This window comes from Chelon labrosus (genome assembly GCF_963514085.1).
Source record: "Chelon labrosus genome assembly, chromosome: 9".
Classification (NCBI taxonomy): domain Eukaryota; kingdom Metazoa; phylum Chordata; class Actinopteri; order Mugiliformes; family Mugilidae; genus Chelon; species Chelon labrosus.
The window spans coordinates 18,991,437-19,009,012 of record NC_140359.1 but is presented as its reverse complement, the minus strand read 5'-3'; the positions used below and the strand labels follow the sequence as shown (position 1 = coordinate 19,009,012).

Below are 17,576 nucleotides of genomic sequence, written 5' to 3'. Positions count from 1 at the left end.
GGCCTTAAAAGGGTGTCAGACTTTGTTCCGTTTTTAGAGGCTAAACTCTGCAGAAAATGGGTGGGCTCCCCTGGGGTTGCAGAATTTATAAGTAATACATAAATGAGGCAAACCACAAACCTAGCCCTGAGAAAATGAAATGTTAAAATGCGGTTTGTCTATGTATCTATTTGCAGTTCATTAGATTTATCACTAGATAATACTTGTCAGTTTTAGAATAGCTACAACTCACAATTGCTCTGTTAACTCCCACACATTTGATCTTAATTTGAATAGCGTATCCATTGACTCTAATTGAAAATGTCTGGCAACCAAAGCTTTGGATATTCAGTAGTTCTTTATTTTTGCTTCTCATTTTCTAATGTGTTAAATCCAGCCAGCAGTACAGTATCTCCAGATTACTGGCTTGCTTAGCTGTTGGTTTTAGGTTTCTCCGGTAGCCCGGTGATTGACACATGAGAGGATTGTTAGGACTGCTTGAGGACACAAGTCCCGCCCTGTAAAGAATTACTACAACCAAAACAACCCCTCCCACTCCAGACGTACCCAAGCTGCAGCTCAGAGAAACAGAGAGACACAGAGTGAGTGAGAGCGAGAGAGAGAGAGGGAGAGTTCTGTAACTCAGAGACAGGGATACAGTCATAAAAAGACAGAGGTAAGGGGTGGAGGGGAAAAAAGGGAACGTGGGACGAAGAGGAGATCTTATTTCCAGCAGTCAGGGGAAAAAAAGCACCGGGACTTGAAAGAGAGAAGCACAGTGAGAAGGAGTAACAGAATGGCTGCATGGCTGGATTTGGGGAAAGGAAGATCACACGCTGATCTGGCAAGACAGATCAGTGCAAGTCAGTGAGTGAGAGAGCGAAGGAACAAACAATTTGAGCTCGGTGTGGAGCAGCATTGTGGAATTCCGTTGGGACGGAGGGTGTAATCCGGACTAAACTCAGAACTGGTCTCGAGCAGCTTGGCAGACCTGATCGCTCCACCGGCGTGAGGGAAGGAAGCATCCGCTGGATATCTTCAGACCAGGGAGGACTGTAGCAGAGGCTGGCCAGTGGGCTCCAGGTGGCCCAGTGGGTGTGTGTGCGGCTTTATGCGTGCATGTGCACAGTGCATATGTTGTGTCTGTGGATGTGGAAGGAAGCCTGACCATGAGTATCATTCTTAAGCCACGGTCACGCTCTACCAGCTCACTGAAGAACACAGAGGGAATATGGTAAATACACCGGAACCTCACCATTTCCATGTCAATCCTGTTGTGTGCGTGATGTTCATTGTTCTCCACTGCCTGTTTGTTGTTTTCTGAAATACTTTTCCTCTGCCTCACCGGCAACCTCAGTTTTTCCTCTTTGTCACAGTTGTCTTGCTGTGCTCTGTGTCTGTGGATCACTCAGCTGTCGTCTCAGTGCCATCGCTCTTCTGCAATTAAAACTTTTTCAGTGGTTCTCAGAAAAACAGACAACTCAGACTGTGTCCTGTAGATAAGTCAGTTTGGGGTTTTGTGTCTGTGGCTTGTTCTGAGGTCTTAAGATCAGATCCAGTGCGTCCTTAACTTTCTGTTATGTTGTCTTACACTTTATCAGCCTGACTCAAGAACGACAGGACGCCTGCTGTAGTGACCTTGGTGTCTTACCCACAATGTGCTTTTATTTGGAACTCACTGTCTCTTCTCATTATTGTTTAAAGCACAAGGTTGTGAAACCGCATCAGGATGAGGAATGTCGCTTCATACATTCTCTTGTGTTCCAGTAGCTCCAAACAAATTCAGGATGCAGAATGCATTGCCAGGGGCACAACTTCCTTTCCCCCGCTGTCTCCTTTGCCCTCCTGTCTTAGCATGTCCTTGCCTGTCAGCGCTCATTTCTTTGTAAGAAACTGCCCTGTAGCTTGAAGTTAATATTCACAGTTTTTTCCCGTTGTGTTACTCGCAGGCAGAGCCGTAAATGGATCAGAACAACCCTGGGCAAATATAAAGAATCTGTGAAATGGCAGTGGGGTTACCCAGCGGCCTGAGTTTGAACCCTGTCAGACGTCCCTGCAGTTTTTGCAATGTTCTCACGTTGTCAGTTTATTAATCCGCTCCACAGCCTCCCCAGCAGGAAGTGACGCTCGTGTGAAACGAATATTGTACATGATATGATTGGGTTTGATGTAACCATAATGTGGCCACACATATAACTAACGAACTAAGGAATTAGTGTTAGAGCTGAGTGCTTTCTGGAGCTTTTTTTTTTTTCTCGTTAAAAGCTGAGAATCTGGCAACGTTAGGTTTGTATGAGCCATCTTTTTGAATGGCTACCAAAAGCAGTCCTCAGCTGGACAGAGCATACCGCCTCCTCCATCTGTCCTGCCCTCCTTTCTTCTGGTATTTACTGTATCATGAAGGCTTCTTTCACTAATTCACATCATCGCCTTGTCTTTCATAATTTCTATTGTGTTTGTTTTACATTAGACTATTACTATCACTTAAAACACCTGAAATGCAGGTGTTAATTCAGCTGTTTGCCTTAGGCTGGCTGTGCATTTTCGAAGTGTTTATAATGAGGGAGTGTTGTGTCACTAAGTCGGCTAATTCTCTGTTTGTGTATGAGTTTTGTTAGTTGTACATTTGTGACAGTGTCTGTATGCTTGAATGAATGCTTCTGGGCTCATGTGTATTTGAGTCCACAAATCCTTTCGGGTGCATGTCTGTGTAAGACAATGACATGACGTGGGTGTGGGATGTGCCCCCCTGGCGTGAACAAACTCAAACAGACCCCTCTCCACCCAACTGTGCAAATGCAGGTTTGTGTACGCAGACTTTTGGCGTCCATGAAGGTGTTGGCTCGGTAAACATGGCTCAAGTTTTGGAAAAGAGGACGGATGAGGATGTGGTATGGGTGAGATGTTTATGAAATCTCTTCACCTGCTGCAGAGCTTGTTCCTCACTTTAAAAGCAGAGGAGCGGCGATGAGATTAAGAATGAGAAGGATGGGAATGTGTGACTTTGAACTCAAGTGTTTGCATCTGGCCTTTGTCAGTCCCCAGCTGGGTATTTTAGGCGGGCAGTAAATGTTGAAGGTTACGCGTCTGGCATTCAACGTGCAAGTTATCTAACATGTCATCCAGATATGACCTTCAGTAAATCAGTCCGAAGACGGTGAATAGGATTGAAAATAGGTTTTGTAGTTAAGTGGACGTCTATATGGGAGAAGAACTGGTTTGCTTTGCGTAAAACCATGCATACCGAGGTGACGCTGCATTGCCATGGTGACCTCTTTGTAAGTCTCTCATGATTGACTGAGTTTTCTGAATGGCACGATGACAGCGAGCACAGAAGCAGTGCCATGACTGAAGGGTTTACTTACTTAGACCTGACCTGGCAAGACGGAGGGAACTAAGGATTATATATGACAGACAATTCAGCATGCTAAAACTTTAATGCAAACTATCTGTTCTGTTTCTTCGTGTCTTTCTGCACACTCGATCCCTGCTGTACTTTAATAAACAGCATCAGATGTTGTCACTAACACGCGCCAAACTCTTTTATCTGCCAAAGACAGATTTTTGTAACATTTGCTGCCTGGTGGGTGTTCATTTCCCTTAGTGTATGCATTTGCAACGGTGCTTCCCCTCCTGTGAATGTGTGACTAAGAAGGGGCGTGCGAGAATGAGGCCGATAAAGAAAACATGCCGTGGTTATCAGTGAGTGGTCAGTCACTAATCTACTTTGCCTGAGTGCCCTGCGGGTGCTGGCCTCTTCACAAATAGTTTTTCTGTTGCTTCTGTCTCATGACGTCTGGGGGTTGTTGTTCCATAGGCTGTCTTTTAATTTAAGTTGATAAGGACAGTTCTTAGGATTATGAGCGCCAAATATGTTGCCTCGTGGAGCCTCATGGAGCGTCTGACAATGGACGCATTCTTTTATATTCTAACATCTGAGTTGGGCATTGTGGAGAGTTTCGCAAGCGCACAAAAACGGTTTAGGAACAACTCAAAAAACATGAAAAACAAACTGATCAAGTATCTGTGGGATGATCCACAGAGGCCCCTCCCCTCAACCCACAGGACCCAAAGGCCCCCAATAACAACATTCTGTTGCCAGACACCACAGGACACCCTCAGAAGGCCCATGTCCATGTCTCTGAGTCACAACTGTTTTGGAGGCAAAAGGGAGACCAACACAGTGTTAGGAAGGTAGTCTGTCTGGACTAGATGACAATGTCTTCCTACTAAAAGTCTGCCACTCTCTGACATGCTATACTTTAAAGTTATCACTGATGTAGACAAGTCAAGCAGTATCATCAAACCAACTTAACTTTAGTTTAATGTTGCATAAGCTTGCAGCTAATGTGTCATCTGTTCCCCCTCTTCCCTCTGCGTGCTACCTCTGGTCTCCTCTTCCTTGCACAAGTCACATGTTGTGTTTTTGTATTTAGCACAGGGCCAAGGTTGCAGCACACCTGAAGGTCACTTACTTCACTCCTGCATGCGTGCAAACGATTCCGCTCCTCCTAATTCTCCTAAATGCATACACTCAAATGCTCACGTCCACACGCATATAAGCAGACGGCTCTGGCTCTAACATGTCTCTCCTTGTCTGCTCCCCTCTGCGACACAGCTTCCAAAATAAATCGCGTGTCGTCTTCCCTCTGTCTGCTCTGCTCTGATCTGCACTTCTTCACACTTTCCAAACTCGTCTGTGTCTCTCGTCTTTTATTAATACGGCCTCAGTCTGCCAGCCTTATCCCACGTTGAGTTGAAGCTAAAATTCGAGCATTTCTTAGCTGCATTCACTTAACACTCTGTGTACCTTGGGAACAGACAAAAACATCATGTTTTTCTGGTTTATTTTGGCTGATTTTGGAGGACATTTTATTGTTGACCAGCTCTGACTTAGTGTTGGAAAACAGACCCTTGCTGTTCTCATCTCAGCAGACTCAGCAGATTATTTATCAAAGACACTTGTGCACTGACCTCTCTCTCTCTCCAGTGCGTCTCCTCTCGCTCCTTACACGTCAAATCCTGTGGTGTTTATAATTGCTCAAGTGACCCTTGGGCCAAAAATGAATGAGTCAGTGATGTATGTCATTTAGTTTTGTGTGTGTGTGTCGGAGAGAAAAGGGAGAGGAAGACAGATGGAGGGAGAAAGAGAGAAGAGATTCAGACAAAAGTGATGGAGAGAGAGAGAGAGAGAGAGGATGAAGGAGCCGTGCAGTGCCCTCAGGCGTATGTGTGACCCAGCAGTGTCCTACAGTATAAAGTCACAGTGCCCATAGTTCTCTGTCTTCTGTTTTTAAATGAAAGGTTTTTCTGGCAACAATGCCTTTCTTTTTCTTTCCTCCAACCTACACTGAAGCATGAAACTCTACTTTCTGTAAGGAAACTGTTTTCTTAAGGCCCATTATCTTGTCTACTAACGTAACTGTTCACCTTTGTAGTTAAATTACTACTTGCAATTGTACGCTCTTGGCACTTTATAGGTACCGTAGCACTTTGTTAGCTTTAGTTAATCCTTTGTGTTTTTGTTCTGCAGTGAAGCATATTCAAACATCAGGATGATGCCGGGCTTTAATTACAACAAAGATTAGCGCTCAACCATTCAGACACGTCACTGTTTGGCGAGAAGATAGTCGAAATGTTCTAAATATATAGAGAGTTTATAAATATGTGAAAATAAAAGCTAATCGTGAGTAATCTGACTTCTCTAAAGGAAGCTGCTGTGGCAACTGGAATTGCTGTAAAACTCTGAAATCTATTCGGCCGTCTAAATGGCTTTTAGGCCCTTGCAGTATGTTAAATACGTGGACAAATTATTTGCAGTTTCTTTCTGTAACACACAGTCATAAAAAAAAACAAAAAAAAAAACGGTGGCTTTCAAAAAGGCATTGGTTTTGCTGCCCCTCATTGACATTTACCTGTTATGTAGAAATATAGTAAGTAAAACTAAATATAAAACTGTCCCGCACTGTAATATCTACTTTTCACTCCCTTTTAATTCTGACCTGGAAAGACAAGTAGGGCTTGATGGTGGGACTTTAAACTTTTTGAGTTAAAGAAGAAGTTACAACTGTTATCCGTGATGTTCAGCAGATGGAATATCTGAAGCGCTCTCTGTCCTCAGTCCAGTGTTTGCAGATCAAATATTTAGTTTCTTGCCAGTTACATCTCAGAACTGGATTGCTCCCTTTTTGGGTAAACAGAGGTTTCCCCCTTGTCTTGGCCTTAAAACAGTGCTGCATTTACTGACCCATTTTGGCAGTAATTCTCTCGTGGTTTGCACTCACGCTTTTGTTGTTGATTCTTACAACATAGTCATAGGGGTGATACTTCTGCCGCCCCGTCAAAGGTTGTTGCTTTGTGTGTCAGAGCAGGAAACACGCCAGGAAATCCCACTGTGATGCCGTTGTTGGTGCAACACTTCGCTAAGCTACTTACAAAGACCATTTGTGTCATTCCCAGAGAGGGCGTGTCCGTGGAATGTCACGAAACACGTACATACACGGTGAGTGGAGTTACGTGGCAGAAGTTTAGGTGAGAATCAGCGTGGGCTGTGACGTCGGAGTGAGCGTGATAGTGAATCAGTTGTTAAACATATGTTGAGTGCTACCACACTTTCACTATCTCGCCGCTTGCCGTAATTGTCTCCGTCTTGTTCGGTTCGCACACACCCATGTGCACATATATCACGGAGCAGCTGGAGAACGGACAGACCTGTGTGTTTTGAAAGTGTCTTGAAAGCGAGTCTGTGCTTTCACACCTGCAGTACAGAAAACGGATGAATCACCCGATGTGTTAAGAGGGTGTGGATTGGGGGTTTATGCGTAAATCTTTGTGACACACTTCTGATCTAATACTAATTATGGGAAAAACGCAGGATTTTTGGGACAGGAGTCATGTATGAAAGATCAGACAAACGGTGGAGAAGAGTTGCAGTCCAATGAATACCCCTATGTATATGTTTGCCTAAGACAAACTAGTTTGAGAGGACAATCCGATTGCCCTTTCCTCAGCAGCAGGAAGACAGCCAAACTATCCCATTCCACAACTCTCACTCACCTACAGTATCTGCTGCTCCTCCAATAGATCATCAGAGAGATATCACAGGGTTTAGCCGTTTAATTATTGTGGAAAATATGCCTGGCATGTCCTGTGTTTGAATGGTTACACAGCGATTACTCGGTTGTCTGCGATGTGAGAAATACAGCAACTGCTCCAGAAATGCGGTAGGCTATGTGGTATTGGTGTTACACCTTATTTAGGAATTTGTACTTAACAAATGTGGTAGATGCCATTGAGTTTCATCTTTGCTGTGCGATGCTTGTAATCCATACACTTTGCATTGAATGGATATCATCGACAGACTAATTATAACCCATAGATTAGACGAAAGGGAGAGATGCAGCAAATCCCATCCATAATACATGATTGTGGCTTGGGATGTGAGGCTGAGACTTGGACTGTGTCAGCAATATGGCCCTGGGAGAGGAAAGAAAACTCAGCATTCGTCCTCCAGTCACTCCCCCCCTCCCCCCGTTTTCACAACCAGAAACCAGACTTGTTAAACACAATTTGAAATCATAATAACTTTCATCTCTCAGGTCAGTGAGTCATCTGTTGCTGAGGACGTGAAGGAAAGGCTGATGGCAATGTTAGTCATTTCCCACTGTGAAGCGACAAGGAATTTTTTTTAGTCCTTAGACGTGCTTTCTGCACCATGCAAGCATGCATATGTGCACGCTTACGATGTCCACTCTGCTCTTGGACATCCTGTGCTTTTCTATATGCATGCATAAACGTAATAATATGAACAGAGTGTACGATACTCGTTTAGATGCAGGCATTAAACAGATTAAACGTGTGACTGTTTCCATAGCGACGATGATGTTGATGGGTACGATGATATAGGGGCCGTCATCCCCGTGTGTATTACGCACTGTTCTGGGAATCCCCCCTTGACCTTAGTTATCCACACCAGAGAGGATTATGGGATTGCTTGGTAGCCCTAGTGATGAGGCAGATATCCCTGGTGATATGCATTAGTCATCACCTGGGTGAACCATCACCTAGGAGACTAAGGAGCTCATCATGACGTCCCAGCGAGAGATGGTGTCACTGGTTTAGAAACGCCTTTCGGCTGTGACTCAGTGGCATTATTGGAGCGGAGGTATTCCCTGTGGCTTAGTGCAGACTTTAAACAAACAATGTTGCTTGTGGCTGTGTGTAGTTATAACTGTTGGTGAAGATTTTAGGTTGACGAATTGGATGGTGAGTGACTGGATTATAATTTGGTTAGATCGAAGTATAGAGTTGGGTTTCTAAAAGGAAGTACAGCTTTTCAGGTGGCTGTCTGTTAGAATTTGAGCATTAAAGTTTATTCTGGAGAAACTCGATGGCCGTATCCCTTCCTTCATAACCTGTCAGATGTTTACATGTTCAAATTCCGATCTTTGTCTTCTCTCCTTTCAGCTTCGACGTGGACAATGGCACGTCATCAGGTCGAAGCCCCCTGGACCCTATGGCCAGCCCGGGCTCAGGCCTCATCCTGCAGGCCAATTTTGTCCACAGCCAACGGAGAGAGTCGTTCCTCTACCGCTCGGACAGTGACTACGACCTCTCGCCCAAGTCTATGTCTCGGAACTCCTCCATTGCCAGTGACATGTGAGTGAAAGATCTGCAACCATCCTGAACCTTCATGAAAAGCATCCAAATGTAACTTTTTTTTTTTCTGCTTGTCTGAATCTGTGTCACGGCTGGATATTTATAGTACCAGCTCTCAAAGGTCCCATGCTGATGGATTTGAACCCGTTGGGAAGTGTGCATGACCAGCAGCTGATTGCGGGGTGTCATATCTATTCTTAGCCACATCCTGTAGCATAAACAGGGTGGTCTGTGACAAGCTATCCACAAGCATTGTTCATGTGTCTGTCATATTAAGTCAAACTGTCTTCTATCTATGGGATGGACTTCTTTAAATCTGAATTTATTTGATCTTTTTAATTGTAACTCCCCCGTTACCTTACAGCTGTAGCAAAGTACAGTCCATGTACACATGTGTTCATAACACACACATTACTGGCATCTTCTGGGTCAGATTCTATGTCGACAGCACATTCCTCATTCCCTACACAATAGTGGCTATCCAGTTACATGTACTGTGCGCTTCGTCCTACAGGAAATAAAAATATTGACTGAAAACATAGCATTTCCATCCTGCCCAAAGGCAAAGACAAATAGACAAAAGGATGAATAATAACATCCTGTCGTAACTTAAGGCGGCATTCTTACTGCTGCCTTTTGTTCTGTAAACCTAGAATGCTTCCTTGACCTACATCCCATGTCAAGTTTCCTTGTTTAAACCCTTTTTGCGACTTTTCAGTCCGCCTATATGCCTCGTTTGTTCACATCTTTGTTTTTTTTTTTTTCCTGCTCAACTGGATGCACAAGGACATTTGAGACACTTGAGTGTTGTCTTTATGACATTCTTTTCACAGTCAAATCACTGCTTCAAAGTCAACTTGTGAAGCATTACATTTAATGTATGCCACAGGTGTTCCTCAGAGAATATTCTTTACAAGAAACTTTAAAGTTTATATCGTAAAAGAGGGCATATAAATATATATATATATATATATACATATCTGTATCAAAAATACTCAAAAGCCCCTCATCTTTACTCAATACTCCTTCTGTTTGTTTTGCGTCTGTAACACATGACAAGCCTTCGTCTCTTTTGACTTTCACGCCAGGCATGTCGGCTCACGTGCCAGTGGGTGTTCGCGTGACGTAGCTGTGGTCTTGTACAACTAGGCAGGTGGCTCCGTGGCGGTCCTGCACAGCACAGACCTGACGCCTAAACCTGTTGACAGTGTTCACATAGCTCGGAGGTCAGCAGTTGTGACTCAAAGTTTACTGGTTAAATTTCTTCCAACTGCACCGGCTGAGTAATGCTTTTCACTCCCTCAAGCAAGGTTCCTAAACTCCAACTCAAGGAGTGGCTATCCAGTTACATGAATGAATAAATAGGGGGAAAGAGGGAAAAAAGTCAATAAAAATACGAATCAATAGGGGATATAGATCAGGAAAGTGAGGGAATGAACATAGAGAATCAGGGAGGTTAAGGAACACTGTCGCTAGAGAGCCAGCCTGTGAGAATATTATTTTGGTAGATGCAGGAAATGGCATGCGCTAAATTACCTCTCGTGCATGTGTCCAGCAGTAAATCCTTCCAGTTCTCTCGCTGCGATCTGAAAATGTTTTGAAACTATTATCCGTTGTGACGTAGGGCCTCAGCTGGTGGCTGATGTGTAAAGTAAACATGTCACCGTGACTGAGGGCATGAAAGACGCAGAAATTAATCTGATGTGATGACCCTCACTCCACCCCCTCCTTTGACATTTGCAGAACACGAGCACACCCTTCTGTTGTCGAATGTCAGCAGACTGTGGGCCTGCATCTAATTGAATCTCCACTCTCTTTTTTTCTTCCAGTCATGGTGACGATATGATTGTAACGCCATTTGCACAGGTGAGCCCCAGTTCTGTTGAGTTGTCTTCATGTTTGATGTTGTCATAATGGGACGAACGCAGTTCTGATCCATCGTCTCCACCACAGGTTCTCGCAAGCTTGAGAACTGTACGAAACAACTTTGGTGCATTAACTAACCTACAGCAAGACAGAGCATCCAATAAGTAAGTTCCCAATCTTTAACGGTTTGTTTCTTTAAACATAAATGAAGACAATGTGTAGTGAGAGGAGCGATTTTATTACAAAGGTCATTCACATTCATACATCTGCCTGCACTGTGTCCAATACTCACTCTTGTTCTGGCCATGCTTGCCCTCTGCTGTCCTTATTGAGTACTACAACAACAGTTTCAATAAATTGGTGTCGGTATCTCCTGCCACATTTATTAATCTATAGAAATAAGAGAAAAGGAAACAGTGCTTCCTCATTGCTTGGAGAGTTTTAGCTAAAATATTTTGAACTGATTGTATTGGGTTTGGGATGACATGTCTCAGTGTGTGCTTGTTTCCCCCATGACAGGAGATCACCCATGTGTAACCCACCGCCTATCACCAAGACCACTTTCACAGGTATGTGTACAGTGAACAAAAGAGAGGTGATGGTCGTGACTTCTCTCTCTCTCTCTCTGTCTCTGTATGTGTGTGTTTGATGTGTGATCTGGAATTCAAAGTAGATTAGCATCTTATTTAGCAGCTTATAAAATGGATATAAACATGTAAAGGATTGTTCACAGCACGCTGTAATATAGCTGTAAGCAGATCTAACTGTCCATCGATGTATGTATCAACAACTACAACACTGTCTTCATAGGAGAAGCTAATACACTAATGTGCAAGTACTGTATATTGATAAACACTTTAAAAACATCTTGCGTACCCTTACAAATACATTGTAATGCTTTCTATTCACTGATATAACTGTTAAGAATGCTGTCATATTTCAGTCAGTTTCTGAAGAGCTAATAAAAAATGATTTTGACAGTTTGACGGCTCATTCATAAAAAAAGCAGTTTTTGTTTAAAGATAGCGGTTCGTTTGCCGCGAGGTGGAACATTCTTAACCACAGATAATATCACTGCTTCCATAATGGACTGACAGGCCGCATGTACAGTCAAACTAGACTCGGGTCGCCCGACGTGCTGGAGACGAACAGCTTTCTTGCACAACCAGCCTGGCCTATTCGACGTGTTTTTGTTGTGAGGTGCACACAGCACAGACAGTATTAGATGGCTAGAATAGACTTGCCCTTGACAGTCACTTTGCTTTTTAGCAGTATCAATGGCCGTAACCTAGCTGGGGTGTGCAGCAGAGGCCAGATAACCTCCACCATTAATAAATGATTTCACTGTGTGTTTTTGTAGTAAAATTACAACGACGGCACATGCACACAGACTCTCATAGAATCACACTGTTATGCATACATATTACAAACGCAGGAAACGTCATTACTGCTGTTACTACTAAATGCACATACTTTATAAAACATACTCGGATATTCAAAGCAAAGTTTTAAAGCAGACCTTTAAAGACATGCTTTCTCATTCCTGATACATAAAACTGCTTCTATATGAGGACCTGGTGACTTTGGGCTATTTTTAGAACACAATCATAAGGTGCATAGCCATTATGGGCACTGCCATAAACTGGTGACAGCTGTGAGTCATGAGCATGATTATTTGAGAGTATTGACTGATACTTGTAAAGCAAAGGCTCACCGAGGCTGCAGCTAAGTCCTCTTGCAGAGCAGGACGATGACGGGAGCACGATGAATATTAACCTAATAAATCGGCGAGGGAGAGGATGCTAGTTAATGAAAGCAGGACTGCCTTCTTTGCTCTTTTTCTGCTTTTCTTTCTGTCTTCCCTTTTTCCTGCCCGTCATTGCATTTTTTTCTCTCATCTGTCATTGACTTGCTGTTGAGATAAAGCTGCTGATGAGGAGAAAGTGAGACTAGTAGAGCAATCAGGGTAGCAAATCATGCTCTGAAGTTGCATGCATGCAACTGAATTATTTTGTCATCGAACATCCCACACATTATACTCAGTCCAAAAGTTTGTTTTTTTTCAAACTTTTGGTCTCAGTATCTGCAATGGGGGATTTATAGACATATCAATATGTGCACAGTGGACTTAAGCAAAGATTGATATTAGTTATTTCTCCTTCTGAAGTAACACAGTCCATAAAAAGCATTTTTTTTAAAGGACTGTACGTCATAAAGTAGGATTTCAAAGCAGGTAGCTGTTTAACATTTTAAGAGAAATTCCTCCTTTTCTAATTTTAAATATCATTGTAAACTTATTATTAGGCTATTGACTACTTGGCATCAAACAGTTTGGGCCTCATTCATGATGAAATGACAGCAATTAAGTTTTAGTAGAAATGTGTTCTTTCGTTTCTCCCTCTCTCTGCTTCTTTCTTCCTGTGCTCCTGCTCCTCCTCCGTCTCGCTCATCTTCGGTCCGACTTCACTGTCAAGCTGTTCCGGTACATAGTTTGGATGCAGCCCTGCGTCTGCGAGCAGAGTGGCCTCTCCGAGCGCCGGTGTCTGATGTCGCACTAAGCATGAGAAGAATGTCATTGACGTCAGTGCAGTTGCTGTCAGAAAGAGTAGCACCCCAGCCACTGACACCACACCAGGGAGAGGGAGAGAAAGGGAGACCGGGGGGATAGAAAAGGGAGACGAAAAAGAGACAAAAGAAGTAGGGGGGGGGGGTCCAGTGGAGGAAACGGAGATTGTGGGAGAGGAAGGGGACTAATGGAAGGAGGTGGGGGGGAGATTTGTCAAAGACAATGAAAGCAGGAGAAGGGGTAGGGTGGGTGGGGGGCATGAGGTGACAAAAAAAGCTGGTCAGCAGTCATGGAGAATAAAATAATGTGCATCTTTTCAAATATAGTTTATGATAAAATTTCTAACTAGTCCTTAAAAACTATGCATGCAAATTAGAGCTGTAAACTTGTAAAATAAAAACAATGATTTAATAAAAAGACATCTTTATGTAGTTTAAGGCAAAGTGTAGACAGTGCAGTGTTTGTCCAGCGGCTTTGAATGCTAACTGTAATGTTAAACTGAGCTGGCATCATGTAATTAAATTTGGTCCTCGTGTGTTTTAATCTGCCACTGTTTTCTCTATCTGTTTAACCAAATTACAGCTAAAGTGACCCCCCCTCCTCTCCTCTCAGATCACAGATCGCATAGCATTAAAAGCCTGTCCTTTCTCAAATTAGTCAAGGCATCAATATTAATTGGCTTCTGACAAGGTGACATTTTCTGTTAACATAGGCTGACTTTGAGAAAGGCATGTCTTCAGTTTCAAATGAAAAGACAGCGATGCAGTGACGCGGGGCTCGTGATGCTAAACCTCTGCCATCTTTACCATATCTCCAGCCATCTGTTTGTTTACCCCTCTGTTTAGGTGCATCTGTATGCTGAACACATATCGGCATGCGTGCACACACGGTTTTGGGGAGCTCCCAGCTCTGCCTCCTCTCCTCTATCAATCCAGTTCACGTTTTGTCAGTCTCTCTTCCCCATCCACAGTGCAGTCCTCTCAGGCTTTAGGTACAGCTTGGGGAGAGCAGCACGTTTGGCTACCAGGGACGCCGGAGCAACAGCAGCCCACCCCCTATACACACAGCATCTATATACGAAACACTATCCTCACAGACATTCACAGCAGCGGATTATACCCTTTGATTGCCGGATACCATGGATGTTTTTTATTAGCAGAGAGGCTAAGGATACAAAATCATGATGTGTTATGGTTAGCATTTCATCCGGTGTGAGTGAGTGAATGTGTGTGTGTATGCATGTGTGTGTCTTTGTGCATATGTGTGTCTGAGAGAGAGAGAGAGAGAGAGAGAGATGTCTTTGTATTTCTTTTTAATCATGTCAAGATGCTGTGAATGGTCTCGTGTTTGTTCTGTGCTGGATGGTACTGACATGGATCTTGACTGGTTCTGAGCCTCTCACTGGATCCTCTTTTCCACCATCCGTGTCTTCCCTCCATCCTCCTGTGGCAGACATGGGCCTGCTAAGCAGACTGCTGTTCATCTTGCTACATGACTGGAATTATACTTCTCTTATGAGTGATAGACTTAATCCTATACAACCAGATTACTGATATGTGTGCTGTGAATGAGGGGATAGTGTGAGATCTCCGTGTTTCTACTCTTGGTCCTTTTGCTCTGTGGTATACCTCTGCATTCTCTGCTGTGGTTTCCTCACTTTAAACAAACATCTGGACACACAGGACTGACTCTGGGTGCAGTTTTGCACTCCATCACCTGCAGCCGTACGCTTGGGAATTGTATGTGTCTGACTTAATCCTAAAAGGAAGAATCCAGGATTTGAATTTAAGGACCGCACTGGAGGTTTCTTTTCTCGAAGTGGCCTTTGCTTCAGCTGACCTGTGATTGCCCGTCCGTGGGTTAGGATACAGGACAAGAAGGCCCTACTCCCAGCTGGCTCACTTGTCCAGTATGAAGAGTCACCCATGCGTCTACTCGGGGTATCCCAGCTTAGCTGTTTGTGGGGTGGGAGACCCCGGGCCTGGACCGTCCACTAGTCCCCTCAAGCGGGCCCTTACTGACCCCTTGCCCTCCTGTCTTGCCCCTGCAGAGGAGGCCTACCAGAAACTGGCCACTGAGACCCTGGAGGAGCTGGACTGGTGCCTGGACCAGCTGGAGACGCTGCAGACAAGACACTCAGTCAGTGAGATGGCCTCAAACAAGGTGAGAAATACTAAAAAGTTTCCACCCATCATTTGATATTATAGTTTGGCTCATGATGTAGTGATACAGCGATAGGTTTTTGCTAGACTTAAAATGCATAGTTGCTGTCTGCAATATATATACTGAAACATTCAGAAGCTGCTGCCCAGGATTCACCATGATGCTTTTTTGTGGCTCATCAAGATGATCTGTTAAACTCTGGCTTGAGTGAGACATGTAATGTAGTGCAGTGCTGCTGGTTCAGAAGCAACACATCTCATATTTTACATTCACTTAAAGTTGCTTAGTCCTCTATAATGTTTGCTACAGGTTGATGATGCATTTCTGGTAGATCACGATAAAAGAAATGTGGTTAACTCCACATTAGGGGGTTCGTTTTTTAATAAATTAGTTGTGAATGCACCATTTCAGCAAATTATTTAATCAGTCCACATCTGCAGTTCACATGCATTCTTCTTCTGGACAAGGAAAAACACATATACAGTGAAATCTTTTGTGCCATTGCTTCTCTGATACACCATAATGTAAATTGTACATTGCTCCTTGAAAGACCATCCTATACTGCTCATTTAGCAGCACTGGCGTTGTTTGTCTCCCAGGGCCAAGCTGATGTTCAGCACGACTTCATAAGAAATAACCTGGAACAGAAACACCCAGTATATCTAAAAGGCTGTTGATTTAAGTGATTGCAACGTGTGTAGTATAATATTTGCTAAACATGACCTCCTTTGTGTGTAATCCTCCCGTGTTCCCTGTTAATTTGTCAGGCGTTTATCGGCCTATAGTAGTAACTATTTGAGCCTGTAGAGCTCACTGCTAAATGTCAGCACACATCGGACTGTTTTTGTTATTTTGTCTATGGATGTTAGTGATAGCATCGTCATGCAAGCGGGGAGTTTTGGTATGAGCATGCTCAGTCGCCACCAGTGTGTGTGTGTGTGTGTGTGTGTGTGTGTGTGTGTGTGTGTGTGTGTGTGTGTGTGTGTGTGTGTGTGTGTGTGTGTGTGGAGGGAGGCTGCCGTGCCACTCTGAATGCTGATCAGCTCTGGGCTTTGGTGATGTCACACACTGTGATGTCACACGAGGAGGGGGCGGAGGGTGGACCAGAGGCAGGGAGGACAGAGAGACAAAGGAATTACACCAATGCACAGGTTCACCTCTGATTTCACCGCGATCACATGCACGGACCCCGTACATCTGCCTCGTTTAAAAGTGAAAGGGTTTTTTATTATTTAATTTTTTTTCCTAAAAACAAAACAACTGTTACATGCTCCGCCTCGCCATCGCTCACCAGCACAGCTATCTCCGGTTGTCATGGCAACAGCCACAGGCCTAACCACCCTGCTATCTCACTCAAGCAACACACACACACACACACATACATCACAGGTAATACAGTCGCTACATCTCCCACACATAGCCATTATTTTGTGTCTGTAGCCTGCAGACTCTCATTTGTAAGCCCTCAACGTGATCTTTAATTCATCAATGAAGGCAAGTCTGAGATCAAAACGAAACAATATAATGGAATTTCCTCTAAGTCAACGGATTCGAATTACTGCAAAATCTGCGCCTCATTCCCCTCTGAATTTCTGTGAAAATCACCATCAAAACTCCCAGTGCTGCTCTTTCTGCTTCCCCGTCCCGCAGTAAACCGGCATTCTCACATTTACTCTTTTAATCCCAGAGGCTGGCATAACAGTAGGTTAAACAAGGTGACATGGCCGTTTGCCCCAAAGGACGTGTTCACTGCAGCGGCTGTTGTTGCACATTGAGGCGGGGGGTAAAGGTAGCTGAAACACATACTGCGCACACCTACTCTACACTTCTCCATCTCTGAACTGAACATTTCATTCAGGTTTCTTACATAGCCTTTGTGTGGGTGTACATGTTTTCTGGAAACAGCAACTGGTCCTCATCTGGCTCAGCTTTCGGGAACAGTGTGTTCTGGTAAAGTTTGATCAGCGTGCCTCTTCAAGGTGTGACCATTTTCTGACGTAACTTTGGAGAACAAAGGGTTTACTTTGGGGAAGAAACTGTACTTTGGTAGTCGTGATCTGATCTGTTGATGACTCAGGCCAGTAGCTGGTTAAATGTTGATCTCAGTCCTGTTGACACCTGTACTTTGGCAGGTCTGATTTTTGTTGCATGGTTAATATTAGATCTTTAGTTGTTTAATTCCCCTGTTTACAGACATAATTACTGTTGATACAGAGCCATTTGTTACAGTCTCCAACATTAGATGGTGGCATTTGGATTCAGTTTTATCTGGCTAACCCTGAGGGATACACACATGACCGAGAGGTGATCACATCCCTCAGTCCCGTAAATGGTGTGTGCAGTA

General features: G+C 43.8%; 1 protein-coding gene across 4 annotated transcripts in view; it reads left to right on the top strand.

The window, feature by feature from the left end:
• The window catches only part of pde4d (phosphodiesterase 4D, cAMP-specific), an 87,016-nt gene that overhangs the window by 56,721 nt on the left and 12,719 nt on the right, over positions 1–17,576 (top strand). For 2 of the 4 annotated variants that reach the window (XM_084551514.1, XM_084551511.1), the window contains exons 2-6: positions 8,446–8,637; positions 10,467–10,503; positions 10,591–10,667; positions 11,023–11,072; positions 15,120–15,232. In XM_084551514.1, coding sequence (XP_084407640.1) covers positions 8,446–8,637; positions 10,467–10,503; positions 10,591–10,667; positions 11,023–11,072; positions 15,120–15,232 — 469 coding nt within the window. Of the gene's footprint in view, positions 1–437; positions 1,214–8,445; positions 8,689–10,466; positions 10,504–10,590; positions 10,668–11,022; positions 11,073–15,119; positions 15,233–17,576 lie in introns of those variants that run through there. The other 2 variants (XM_084551512.1, XM_084551513.1) reach the window with 2 other exon arrangements.